The sequence below is a fragment of the Lissotriton helveticus genome, chromosome 4_1, assembly GCF_964261635.1.
Source record: "Lissotriton helveticus chromosome 4_1, aLisHel1.1, whole genome shotgun sequence".
Taxonomy (NCBI): Eukaryota; Metazoa; Chordata; class Amphibia; order Caudata; family Salamandridae; genus Lissotriton; species Lissotriton helveticus.
In genome coordinates, this window is record NC_136063.1 from 1372290597 (window position 1) to 1372303883 (window position 13287).

Here is a 13287-nt window from a genome sequence, read left to right on the forward strand (position 1 = left end):
CTCCTGCTGCATTCTTCTCCTCAGCAGCAAATCCTGTTCAGCAGCCCTTTGACGAAGGGGTATCCTCTTTGCGGAGCTCTCTTTGGCTACAGCTTCTAGCCTTGTCTTGCTGGAGATTTTCGAACTTCAGAAAAGAAACATAGGACCAGAAACGAGTTCCGAGGTCTTACTGTTATACCACCAAAGTGGCTCTCCGAAATAGACCGCCATGGCAACTGTCTCCTGCCTGCCATATTAGGATGTGACCACTGGCCCCGCAGCAGTGTTTCTGATGACGATGTGTATATTTTCATATAAGTCGATGCTGGTGTATATATTCTGTTGTAGTGTACACATATGCATGACACATGTGAAAAAATACCTACTACGAGTATTTTCCCATTGCTGGAGTATGGACCATATGTGCCCAGTGCAGTCAATGGGTAAATACTGCAATCCGGACTTACCTGGATTATGGTGCCAAAAGGGTAGTTTTCTTCGAAGTCAAGATGCTGCTGTGAAGGGGGGACCTGGAGAAAGTATCCCACATCAGAGACTGAGGGGAAGAAAAGGAAATGGGTGAGTATGCACCTCAATTACTTGCCACAGTCTCTTATCAGAAAGTCATCTTGTATTTCGGACAGCGGTGAAACTTCTCTGTACCACCCTATGACAGCTGCTTTTCCCCAACCACCATTGAGGCGGTCTCCAAATGGCTGTCATTATCCTCAGTCCTCCAGCGGTCCTTTCAAACAGCAAATTGACAACATCGCAATACAGCTTGACGACTCCTTAGTCGTCAGTGGTGAATCCAACCCCAACACAACGACTGTGGTGGGACCACCGAACTCATAATCAGGCCCAAAGTATGAATGTAGAAATTTTCACTTTGATTTCATCCAGCGGTTCCCTTACGATGACGCCTTCTCCTAGGACACCACCTGCAGTCCTTGCCTCTTAAATATTTACATTCTCAGAGACTTTTAGTTGAAAAGTTTGAAGGTAAACACGGACCTGGCCCAGTCCACTTTTTGTATCTGACTCAGGCTCCATTCCGGTCTGCCATATTTTTCAACTTTGACACAGTCTTGCGCGGCTAGATGTCCTTTGATCTTTTAGGTGCTAGTTTTTACTGGAAACTTTAAATATTCATAATTTTGGTTCTTCTGATTGGATTTTTGTCATTTTAGTAATAATATTCTCTCTATTTTTTAAGATTTGTGTGGGATTTATCTTGTGTTCTGTTGCTACTTTATTACTGTTTGTGTGCTACATAAATACTTTACACATTGCCACTAAGTTATGCCTGACTGCTTTTGTGCCACTCTACCAGAGGGTTAAGCACTGGTTAATTTAGTGGCTTTTGTGATTCACCCTGGCATGGATTGTGGCTGTTTCTTGAGCAGAGTTAACACCCCACTCAACCACAATGGTATTTTTCATAGATTGTATCTACACAGCAAGTGTACTGGCCTTACATGGAAGGATGTGTTTTAGCTTTGAATACGGTAGTAGACCTAGAATTACTGTAAGCTTTATGAACAGGCAGCTGCAAAATAAAATATGTACAAAATATGGAAATAGCATACAAGATCATGACTAATTGAAACATGATACAGAGAAAGTTGAAATTATTTTTTCCAGTCCAAGTGTCCAAGTGGCAAATGCTGCATCTCTTTAGGGGGCTGGTAGGATTCTCAATAATGCATGATCCTGGAGTGGTGAAGCTGGGATGCTAGCAGTTGGTATGGGAGCAAATATCTTATAATGAGTGGGCGCCAATAATTCACATTATACTTACAAAACAGGTTGAAGTGAGTCGTTGGAAAGCCTTAACCCCATCTACATTGTCCGAGTGGGCACCAAGACTGTTTAATAATATAGCAATGTAAACAAACACATAATAGATTAGAGACTTTGGAATATTACAGCCAAGGAAATGACCACATTTTAGATTAGAGATTAATATAAAAATATGGAGGTGATATGGAAACCATCGGTAGATGATTTAAAGATTGTAATGCCAATCATATGTTTTCCTAGGACAATAGTGTGAAGAAATGCCTTTTTTAGCTTAATTACCCTCCATTTCTTTGGACTGATGCATCTGAATTTTTAATTCTGTGCACAGAGGTACTGCTGTTCAGACCCCTAAAACATTGAAAAAGAGGCTTATCCCAATAGATATAATAAACTTTCCAATAGGGACATCATCTATGGTGTAAGAAAATACACCAGTTGCATAGAGTCACTGTAGACTACAGCACATAATATGCTATCCACTTGGCTGACCCGGAAAGCACATACCTTCAGTCTTACATGTGTAGCCTGAAACTTACAGTTATATCAAAAGCTGTTTTCACTGGCAGGGCTGTAGCTGGTTCTATGAGGAAAAACCTATATCTGGTTGTCACTTTAGTTATGTTCGAAGTTGTTTGCCTTAAAACTTTCTCTGGTCCCCCTTATTGGATTTGAGTTTTTTTGGTATATTTGTTCCTGTCAACTTTTTCTTAATGGTTAGAAATTGGATATGGGATCGTTATTAAGTGGTGTTTTGACTTGTATAACTACTTTAGTGTTGCTGAATAGTGTGCACATTTTCCTAATTTCAGGCTGTCTTCTCTGTGTCAATGCAAGCAGAGGCTAAGCACTGTGTTAAATGATTAAAACAGTGAGTTCAACCTTTAAGGAATTTGAGGACTTACTTCCACACCTTTTATCTCTATTCCAATACTTTTTGTCTTGCAAGGAAGCTCACGGTTCTTTTCTGGAAGCAATGATATGTCTAATTCCTAAGAAAGGCAAGGATCCCTCTTCTTGTGCTAATTACTGCCCTATTTCTTTAATTAATTTAGATTGTAAGATTTTCGCCAAGGTCCTTGCTCTTCGTATTAACAAGGTTATTCCTGATTTAATTGGTTATGAGCAAACAGGTTTTGTTAAAGGTAGAACGATTGCAGATAACTCCAGAACTATTTTAAACATCATACATCTTGCTTCCAAAAGCTCTACCCCTTTGCAGCTATCACCCTAGATGCGGAGAAAGCTTTTGACCATGTTCACTGGCTTTTTATGATGTGTGCTCTTAAGTGGCATGGATTCGATCCTGCTATTCTATCTCTTATTAGTTTGCTATATTCTTCTCTCACCACTTCGTTTTTTTTAATGGTTCTTAATCTCAATATTTTACTCTCCAACGAGGTACTCGTCAACGTTGCCCCTTGTCTCCTTTACTCTTTATTCTGTCTCAAGAACCTTTCCTATATTCTCTCAGGAAATCTTCCACTTTTTGAGGTTTTACTCATAAATCTATTGAAATAAAGTTCTCTGCTTATGCAGATGACATTCTCTTATATATATATCTGACCCCTCAACATCTTTGCCTGCTTTTGTTGATCTTCTGACTTTTTCTAAGTCTGAGATTCTTCCGCTCAATAAATACTGCCATAAAAGCATGTTTGAGGGAATGGAATACTAACTGTATTACATGTCTAGGGATTAGATACGCTGCCTCCATAGCTAAAACTGTTCAATTGAACTTAGATGAGGTTTTATCTAAAATTTCCACCATGGTGGAGAAATGGTCCCCTTTCTTTCTGTCCTAGTGGATTAGGTTGGATACCTCCAAGATGATGATGCTGCCGGTAATTAATTTTTATCTTTTTATATTAATGATATGACTCCCTTTAAACTTTTTCAAGAATCTTAACAGTATACTGAGTAAATTCCTCTGGGACAGTCGGAAAGCCTGTATCTCTCTTTCTGCTCTTTCCGCTCCTAAGGATAGAGGTGGGGTTAACTTTCCCAATTTTCGCCAATACCATTACACATTCCTACTTCGACAAGCCATGTCCTATTTTTCCTCATTAGATGATCCTCCCCTATCAGTATGGCATAAATTAGAGGAATCAATTATTCATCCATTTCCCTTCTCTTCGCTAAATAACTTTTCACATCCTCCTTGTTCTTTTAAATCTCCTACTATTTCTTATCTCATATCTATCCTTTATCCGATTTGTATTAAATCACACTCTTCAATTCAGTTATTTTTAGACTCCTCTATTTGGCTCAACAAATCTAATACAATTTCCAATCGTACTATTTTCTGGAAAGACTGGATTATCAAAGGTATTCTACAGGTTAAACACTTATTGCATGATAAGCAGCTTTTATCTTTCCAGTAACTTCAGTCTAAATACAACTTACCTGTTACATCTTTTTCAAAATGCAATCTTTGAGACTGACTGTAGCTAAGCAGCTCTCTCTTCTCTCTAATATTTATTCTTCCCCACCTGATTTCTCTATTCAATCAATACCTTCTTCCTCTTCTGTTCGGGCTTCTCACATTTACAAATACCTATTTTTCTCCTTCTCTACTCGTCCCAAAAGCAAGATTGAAGTTTTATGGGAAACAGATTTGCAACGCCCTTTCTCTATACAAACTTGGGACTCCATTTGGGCTCGAATACATCACACTTCGTGCAACACCAGTACTACTCAAACACTTTATTATTTTTATATCACTTCTATATTTTTGGGTAGTTCTGCCATAAGCTGGTTGGGTGCCCGTAAGCTAGGCACATTTATAGATCTAGCTATTTCCATTGCCTTTCAGGTTATTACTTCAAATTGAAAAGATGCCTCCAAAGTTACCTTCCCAGCCTGGGGGACTCTTGTATGTCAGCATCACAGGATAGATAGAGCCTTTGTAACCACCTCTCAGCAGCTTATCCTTAAAGAGGTCTTCTGGTCTCCTCTCAATAATTATATTTCTTCCTCTGCACTACATGCTAATGTCAGCAACCTTGCTTTTCAACCGCCATGAATGCTCTGCTTATTCCTATATATATTCTGCTTATTTTAGGATTGTTTATTGAAGAATGTGTTTCTGTATTTTGTGTATTATGAGTCATTGGAAAGCTTTACCAATTTTATACTTTCTGATTGCTGATACCCTTTTCTCTTCTTCGTCTATTTTCTTTTTCTTTTCTCTTTTCTCTTTTTTCTTCTTTCTCTTATTTTTCCCCTCTTTCTTCCTTCTTTCTTTTTCTTCCCTTTCCTGTTTTTCTAACTCAAAAAACAAAAACAAAAATGCTAATTTTAATATGGTACTCTGCGACATTGTTTTCCTAATATATTGGTTGTCTTCTATTAATTTATGCTGTATTAGATTGTTCACCTTTTCTCTTTACATTGTATTCTATGTTACTAGGGGGATTTGCATTTCATTCTCAGTATTATGTTTCTGTACTATCTTTTCTCTTTCTAATTCAATGAAGCTTTCTAAACATAAAAAAAGGAATTTGGGGACTTATTATTTTTCTAGGACTCGCATCTTCCCAAATTAACAACCCATTTTCTAACAAATAGGAATACTTACATTGTGCTGGCACTATTCAATGCCTGTGAATTTAAGGACTTCTATTATTGGTGACTGATATGCCTCTTTTTGTTCTAAATCGCATATTTATTATCGTAGTACTGTTCGCTAATTGAGGGCTGCATGCTTAGGTTTAAGGGGGAGTTTACATGTTGGATTACATGAATCCTATCACTTGTCAATGGATAATTTTTCTGTGGAAGTTAATTGTATCTGCTGGGAAGAACAATTGCTGATACTTTATTAAAACCAATAAAATTATTTTGAGAAAATTGAATATTCAATGCAGATTATTTAAAAAGTTACACATTTTAAAATAATTAACGTACACTTATTACAGAGAGTTCTTTGAAACAAACTGTGGACCAGATGTATCTTTTTTCATGCAGCACAACACAGCAAGCAACCTTGCTGCGTTACTTGAAATGGAAATGGCAGTAATGTGCCGAATTCACCATTATGCAGAGCATTTCTGTACTTTCCTAGTGCCGGTACACTTTTGGCTGCCTAGTGCCAACACAGGCACCCTTGCATAATAAAACAAAGGTGCCAGTGTTGTAAGCAGCGTTGTTTTTGTGCAGAAAGGGAGACTTTCCTGCACAGAACAATCTTGAGAGGCTTTTTCCTCCTTGTATATCTGCTGCAAAATGCAGACATATAGAAAGAACAAGGAGAAATAAAGATATTTCTCCTCTTTAGGCCTCACCTGAGGAAGTGTAGCATTGGGAATGTGCACCAATCCATGGGTAAACCCATGCTTCACCCATGGAACTCCTCAATGTTAAAAGGCAGTGATTTGCGCTGCCTTTTGTTACTCTAGATTTCTCAAGCCATGCTGGGCCATGCAAGGTGGCCTTGAGTGGCTTGACAAATCTCACTTAGGTGTTGTGCAGTGGAGTGGTGTGGAGTAAAGTACAGTACAATGGGGTAGAGTGGAGTGGGATAGACTGTCACACGGTTGAGTGGCATAGAGGAGCATACAGTAGAGTGGCATAAACTGCAGTACTGGAGTACAGTGGAGTAGAGTGGATCCGTGGCTCATTGAGTATATTAACTGGGAAGGAGCTGCGTAGTGGGAGTTGTGTAGAGTGGAGTATAGTGCTACAAAGTAACATGCTATAAAGTAAAGTAGAGTGCTGTGCACTGGTATTGACAGGAGTAAACTGTTGCACATTACAGTGGGGCGTTAAACAGTGAAGCATAATGTGGTACAGTGGAGGGGCATAGACTGCTGTTGGGAGCAGTATAGTGTTTTTTAGCGGAGCACAGTGGAGTGGCATGGAGTTAAGTTGGGTAGAGTGGAGTGGCTTAGAATGGAGTAGCATAAACTGGAGTGGCATCGAGTGGACTTGCATACCGTGACATTGCATACAGTGGAGTGGCGTCTAGTGAAGTGGCATGGAGTGGAATAGCACAGAGTGGAGTGAGGTAGAGTGGAGTTACATACAGTGGAATAGCATAGAGTACAGTGTCTTAAAGCAGAGGGGAGTGGGTAGCATGGAGTGGCATACAGGGGAGGGCCGTAGAGTGGAGTGGCATAGAGTGATTTGGCGTAGAGTGAAGTGGCATAGAGTGGAGTGGCGTAGAGTGGAGATGTGTACAGTGGAATAGTGTACAGTGGAGTTCTATATGGGGAAGTGGAATGGATTGGAGTGGCATACAATGCAATAGCATACGGTAGAGTAGCATACATTGAAATACCATACCTTGGTGTAGAATAGAGTAGAGTGGTGTACAATGCAGTGCCATAGAGTAGAGTGGCATATATTGGCATAGCGTAGAGTAGCATAGAGTGGAGTGACAAACAATGGAGTGGCATAGAGTGGTATGGGGTTCAGTGGATTAGGGTTTAGTGGAATGCCTTACAGCGGAGTGGCGTAGAGTGAAGTGGCATAGAGTTTAATAGTATAGAGTTGAGTGGCATAGAGTATAGTTGTATACAGTGGATTAGCCTGTAATGGAGTGGCGTAGAGTGGAGTGGGGTAAAGTGGAGTGCCATACCGGGGAGTGGTATACAGTAAAAAAGCGTACAGTGAAATGTTGTATTGTGGAGTGGTGTAGAGTAGAGTGGCGTACAATAGATTAGCATACAGTGGAGTAGCATAGAGTCCAGTGGTGTTAAGTGGAGCGGCATACAGTGGACAGACGTACAGTGCAGCAGCAGCAGACTAGCGTACAGTGGAGTGGTGTACAGTGTAGTGGCGTACCGTGGAGTGTGGTAGAGCGGACTAGTGTACAGTGGAATAGCGTAGAGTAAAGTTGCATAAAGTGGAGAGGCATTGAGGGGAGTGGTGTAGAGTGGACTGGCATAGAGTGGAATGAGGTACAGTGCAGTGTTGCACAGTGGAATAGCGTAGAGTAGAGTGGCACATACTGGAAAAGCATACAGTGGAATAGCGTACACTGTAGTGGGAGAGTCAAGTGGCGTAAAGTGGAGAGGCATAGAGTGGAATAGCGTTGAGTGGAATACAGTGGAGTGGCATGCAGTGGCATGAGGTACAGTGTAGTGGTGTAGAGTGGAATATTGTAGACTGGAGTGGCGCACAGTAGAGTGACGCAGAGTGGAGTGTTGCATAGTGGAAAGCGGGGTAGAGTGTAGTGGGGTACACTGTAGTGACATACAGTGTAATACTGTTCTGTGGAGTGGTTTAGAGTGAAATGTTGTAGAGTGGGGTGGCTTACAGTGGAGTAGCATAGAGTGGAGTGGAGTGGCATAGGTCGGAATTGCATACAGTGGAGTAGCATGCACTGGAGTAGCATACAGTGGAGTGGCAAAGATTTGAGTGGCAAATAGTGGAATAGCATAAAGTAGAATGACAGATAGTGTGGTTTCATACAGTGGAATAGTGTAGTAGCATGGAGAGGAGTGGTGTAGAGTGAATTGGTGTTGAGGGGAATGGCGTAGAATGGAGTGTTGTAAAATGGAGTGATGTACGGTGTAATAGCATACAATAGATTGTTGTTGAGTGGACTGGCGTGTAGTGGAGTGACGTAGAGTGGAATAGCATAGAGTTTAGTGTCTAGACAAGAGGTGTGTACTGTGGAATAGCGTACAGTGGAACTGAATACATTGTAGAGGCATACAGTGGGGTGATATACTCTGCATTGTCATAAATTGGAGTGCTGTAGAGTGTAATAGCATACAGTGTATTTGTGTAGAGTGGTGTGGCATAGAGTGAAGTAGAGTAGAGTGAAGTGGCATAAAGCATATCAGCGTAGAGTGGAGCTGCGTACAGTGGAGTGACATAGAGTGGAGTGGCCTAGAGTGTCATAGCATAGAGTGGAGTGGCTTAGGGTGGGGTGGAGTGTGGCAATAGAAACTGACGTAGTGTGAAAGTGTGTGAACCGATGTAGACGTAATGTGGCAGAAATATACATTATGAGGTGTGAATGGTAATATTGAATAGTATGAGTGCAGAGTGTAAGTAGTGTTAAAGTTATAAGTTTTCAAATATTTAGTTATGTGTGAAGATGTGGTGTGATTCTGGTTATAATTGTGCCACAGTATACCATGGTAAATTCATGGTATGCCCTTATGGATGATAATGCAGTATGTGATTTGGTAATCGCTGTGTTTACCAAACGTAAAAGCTAGCCATGTAGTTTTCAGGACAGTTTTGCTGCATTCTGTGTTTCGCTGCTTTCTAGGATATGGTCCTAGATATAGATAAGCCTTAGGTTCCATTGTTGTTCCCTACCTATTACCACATTATTAAAGTGGTAATAGGTTGATAATTTTATTTATAATTGCCTAAATATTTTCATATATTTAGGGAGGTCTACATATGTTTAAGTAGCATGGTAATTTATATGTATTAGTGAAGTACTCCATAGATATTTTGTGAAGATTTAAATATGTGAAAAATAGAAAATATACTACTGTACACTACATTTCTAAAAACATAATGTAGTACAGTTTTTTTTTATTTTTCAACATTTATTTTAAGTACCACAATACTCCCATGGAAGTTCCGCGGTACTCCGTGCATTTAAAAAAAAATGTATAGAAACTTAGAATTCATTTTTCGTACCTATTACTTCTTTATTAAAGTGGCAATAGATAAGAAAACATATTGGATCTAATATTTACCTAGAGCTAAGGAGGTAACGCAGTACACAGACACAGTGTACCTACAAACAACATGGTTGCCTATAACTTTTGTAAAGGCAGTCATTAGCCAATCACATAATGCCTTGTCATCGCTATGTACTGCGGTGGTTTCATGAAATATTGTGAAATATTGTGAAATTGCACGAAAATTCTGTGACAACAGATATCACTAAGTTAAATGTTTTATAAATTTAAAAAATACTTACCCTACTTACCTAATAGTACCCAAAAGGATCATCTGTACACCATAATGTCTAATCCTGCCAAATTTCATGTAGAGTTGTTTAGCCATTATCACATAACACAGGATACAGAAATCTATGGAAAATGCATAGGTAGAAAAACGTGTTTTATACCCCCTATTATCTTGGCACCCCCTTGACCAATCAACATTTTCCATTGTCTGCCAATGTAGAAAAAGCAATAGATCTAGAAAGTTTTGTCAAGATTCCTCAAATGGGGGCAGAGTTATTAGTGACTGCAATTCTGAGAAATACCTACCTATACCTGGGAATCCTAACTATAACTTCAGAGTGGCTACCACCACTCTGTAAAATATGTATGTATATATATACATACATATTTATGTACATACAGTGGCGGTAGCCATTTTAAATTATAGTTAGGATTCCCTGCTATAGGAATTCCTCGGAATATATATATAATCAGGTGTTACATTGAGTTTTCAGAGACACCACTTTTTATTTACAAAGGTCGGTCCCTTCTGGAAAATGACAGTAAAAAATGCAGGCATTTCAAAGAAGAAAAAAAAATGTATTTGATGCTTCTTAAGCTCGCGTGGTCGGCTTTTGAATTATGCATTCACCATCATGTATTTCCGTTGCCGAAAATAACCACGCTCGTACTCCTCACGTCATTTGTCCAGCGTTGTAAACTGCCTGGGAATGCTGTTCTCAGAGCTTCATGCACATATTTTGCTCTTGGGAAAAACAATTCACATCTGAGTCACACAGACACAAATATAGACTTTTTGCCACCTGGGACTGCATGAATCATGCCAAGAACACTAGGTCAATGCACGTCGTAATTCAACACTTGACACTTTTCGATACCTTTAGTTTTTTAATGCAACAATTTTGCTTAATGATGTTTAGATTCATATTAGAGCCCATTTCTAATTCGAATTAACTGTTAAATGCCAGAACCACTGTGTGAAATGTTTACCAGAGAATAACGTGATTGGACTGAGCACTGAAGGCTACATTCACAATACACTTATAAAGTTTATTTGAAATCATACTTAATTTTAAAAAAAATATTTTGGGAATACTCAAATAATTTCATATGCGCTTACGAGAAACTTTGGGGCAGATTTATGAAGGCCTTGCGCCGCCGGTGCGCCACTTTTTCCCATGTTAAAAATGACGCACCGGCGGCGCAAGGCCTTCATAAATCTGCCCCTTTGACTATTATGTATGCCCAGGATTATTATGTGCACACATATTTTGTCTTACTGAAATGTACATTTGTGCATTCCCGAATGTGGAAAGCATGCTGAAATTCATGTTCACTTCTACATTTTCTTGTTTCTCCGTAAGTACGTTGTTTTACCCATGAGTAGGAACCTCTATTCTAGAATCCTATCTATTTTGTGCAGTTTATTTCCTGTTTTCGTCCTAAAAGACAATTTACCTCGATGGTGGAAATTACCTGGAAATGGCTTGTGAAATAAACAAGCATAGGAGATTGTGGGTGCTTGCCACCTTTTGCAAATATACCCACCCTAGAACCAACCACAAACCTATCTGGGAACGCACACGTGGTCACTTAATTGCCACCAAATTAGTAATATTTTTATTGGGAGAAGACCAATTTATGATTGCAAACTTACATTTTGCGAGGATGGGTTTGCACTCATCAATGAAGGGATTTTCACACCTAAAAAAAACTTAGCAGCCGAGAATCCTCTATGAATCCGGTGCAAGGGGCCTGGATATGATCTTTGTAGATTTTTTTTGCAGTTTATTCTTAGGTATGGCCCTCATTCTGAGTTGGCCACAAACCCAATACATGAGTTAAGGGCTAGATCATCATTATAAGTAATGCAGAAAAAAGCCATCCGATAATCCCCACTTTGATATTTCACCAACAAAAAAACGGACAAAGTTTGGAGGTGGAAGACAGACTGAAGGTGCAAAACTAACGAGGGTATCTGGTGTGGAAACGCCAGTTCCCCATTTCGCAGGGTACAACTCAGAATACTATGGTATTCCTGCCCCATGTAATTATCGATCTAGGGGGTTTTAAAAAGGCCGGGTGCAGGGACGCTTCTCAGTTTTCAGAGACCAAATTAGGGTTTAAGAGACATAACTAGATGCTTTAAAGGGAGCATTACACTACCTTTTACCTTGAGGGCAGATATACTGTCTATTTTCTAGGTTTCCGCTGGATTCTTTCTTCAGACCCGGAGCGGTAAACAAGTTCGGCAGTATTCTCTTAGCTCAGCTACCTTTTCGGCTGCCAGGTTCTTACTGGCTAACTGTGCACGAGGGCATTTGCTTAGGCAGTTGTGGAGTTGGCAGGGCGGAACATTTTAAAGGGCATGAGTTTCAGGGCCCAAGATTGTCATAGAACGTTGCCGCCTACTGACACTACTTAGACCTCCCCTTCTTCCTGGCCCTTTCTATGACATAGGTCTGTGTGACTTTGTTGCTGTGCATAGCACTTATTTTATCCACAAATACAATAGTACAACACTAAAGAAATACCAAAATGTTGACTGGATTAGACTGTTCAAAGTCTGGTGAGTTCTGTGTTCAGTGCAGTTGGAACTTTGCAATCTGGTATTAGTAGTCCAGCATAATGGAAACAAGCTACAAATCCCAATATCAGTGGCTTAAGACAGGTGGAGTGATTACTGGCCTTCCATGAGCCAGTTTGAAAGCTCCACTTGGTTTTGGCATGGGCCTGTAAATCTAAATCTGAACCTGCCATTCCAGTGCTAGGCCTGCTACCCATTTCAATGCTGCTTTGTAGTTCAGCAGGAGGTGAGCTGAAAGTCTAGTGGTGGCTTGGCTGAAATCTCCCAATGGTAGGCATCCAACTTAGATTTCACCGTCGCTTTGGCCTGTTCGAACTATCACTCTTAAAATAAAATAGTGTGTGCCTCTCCTAATCAGCAGCAGTGGTTCTTTCATGCAAATTGTTCTGCTGTTTGGCACTGGCACAGTCAGCGGAATAACGAATTTAATCACCTCAGCTAACTCCAAGTATTCTAGAATGAGATCCAGGACCAAACCCTGGCAAACACCTCCTCAAATTAAGCAGCAGGGACCGGGGCTCTGGTCTAAAATCCTCCGAGTGCTTCTGCCAAGAGCAAAGAGGAAAGCAAGGCTGCCAGCGTTTTCTAGGAATTTTTGAATATGAAAATAACTCAATGTAGCTTCCGCTTTTTCCTGTTGTGCAGATTATGTTTTCATTACGTTTGGAGCATCTGCTCTCCCCCCTGGCTTCACTAAATATGGAACCGGAAGAAACCACAGACTGAATACTTAATCACCGCTATTTTCATCAGCCTGGTTAGCCACTATGAGGGCAGGCCTACTAGCCTGGAGTTTTAATTTCCTCTGCTAGTTATAGTGCACTGGCAGAATTGGCGCCAGGAAATATGTGCACTTGCTTGCAATTAATCAAGAACAGCCATTTCCATTTTAATATATAACATGCATTTACATTCACATCAATTCTCAGAGCTAATCTCGTTTACACGGACTGCCCGGCAAGTACACTAAAATTCATTTAATACAGTTTATCGGGAAGCTGTCCTCCGAAGATACCAGCCCTTCTTTAATAAATT

At 40.1% G+C, this 13287-nt stretch overlaps 1 protein-coding gene across 1 annotated transcript in view; it reads right to left on the reverse strand.

The window, feature by feature from the left end:
• LOC144828156 (uncharacterized) overlaps positions 1-13287 on the reverse strand; it is a 50619-nt gene that overhangs the window by 1990 nt on the left and 35342 nt on the right. The window contains exon 3 of the mRNA XM_078686262.1: positions 447-535. Within this exon, the coding sequence (XP_078542388.1) occupies positions 447-535 (89 nt within the window). The remainder of the gene's footprint in view (positions 1-446; positions 536-13287) is intronic.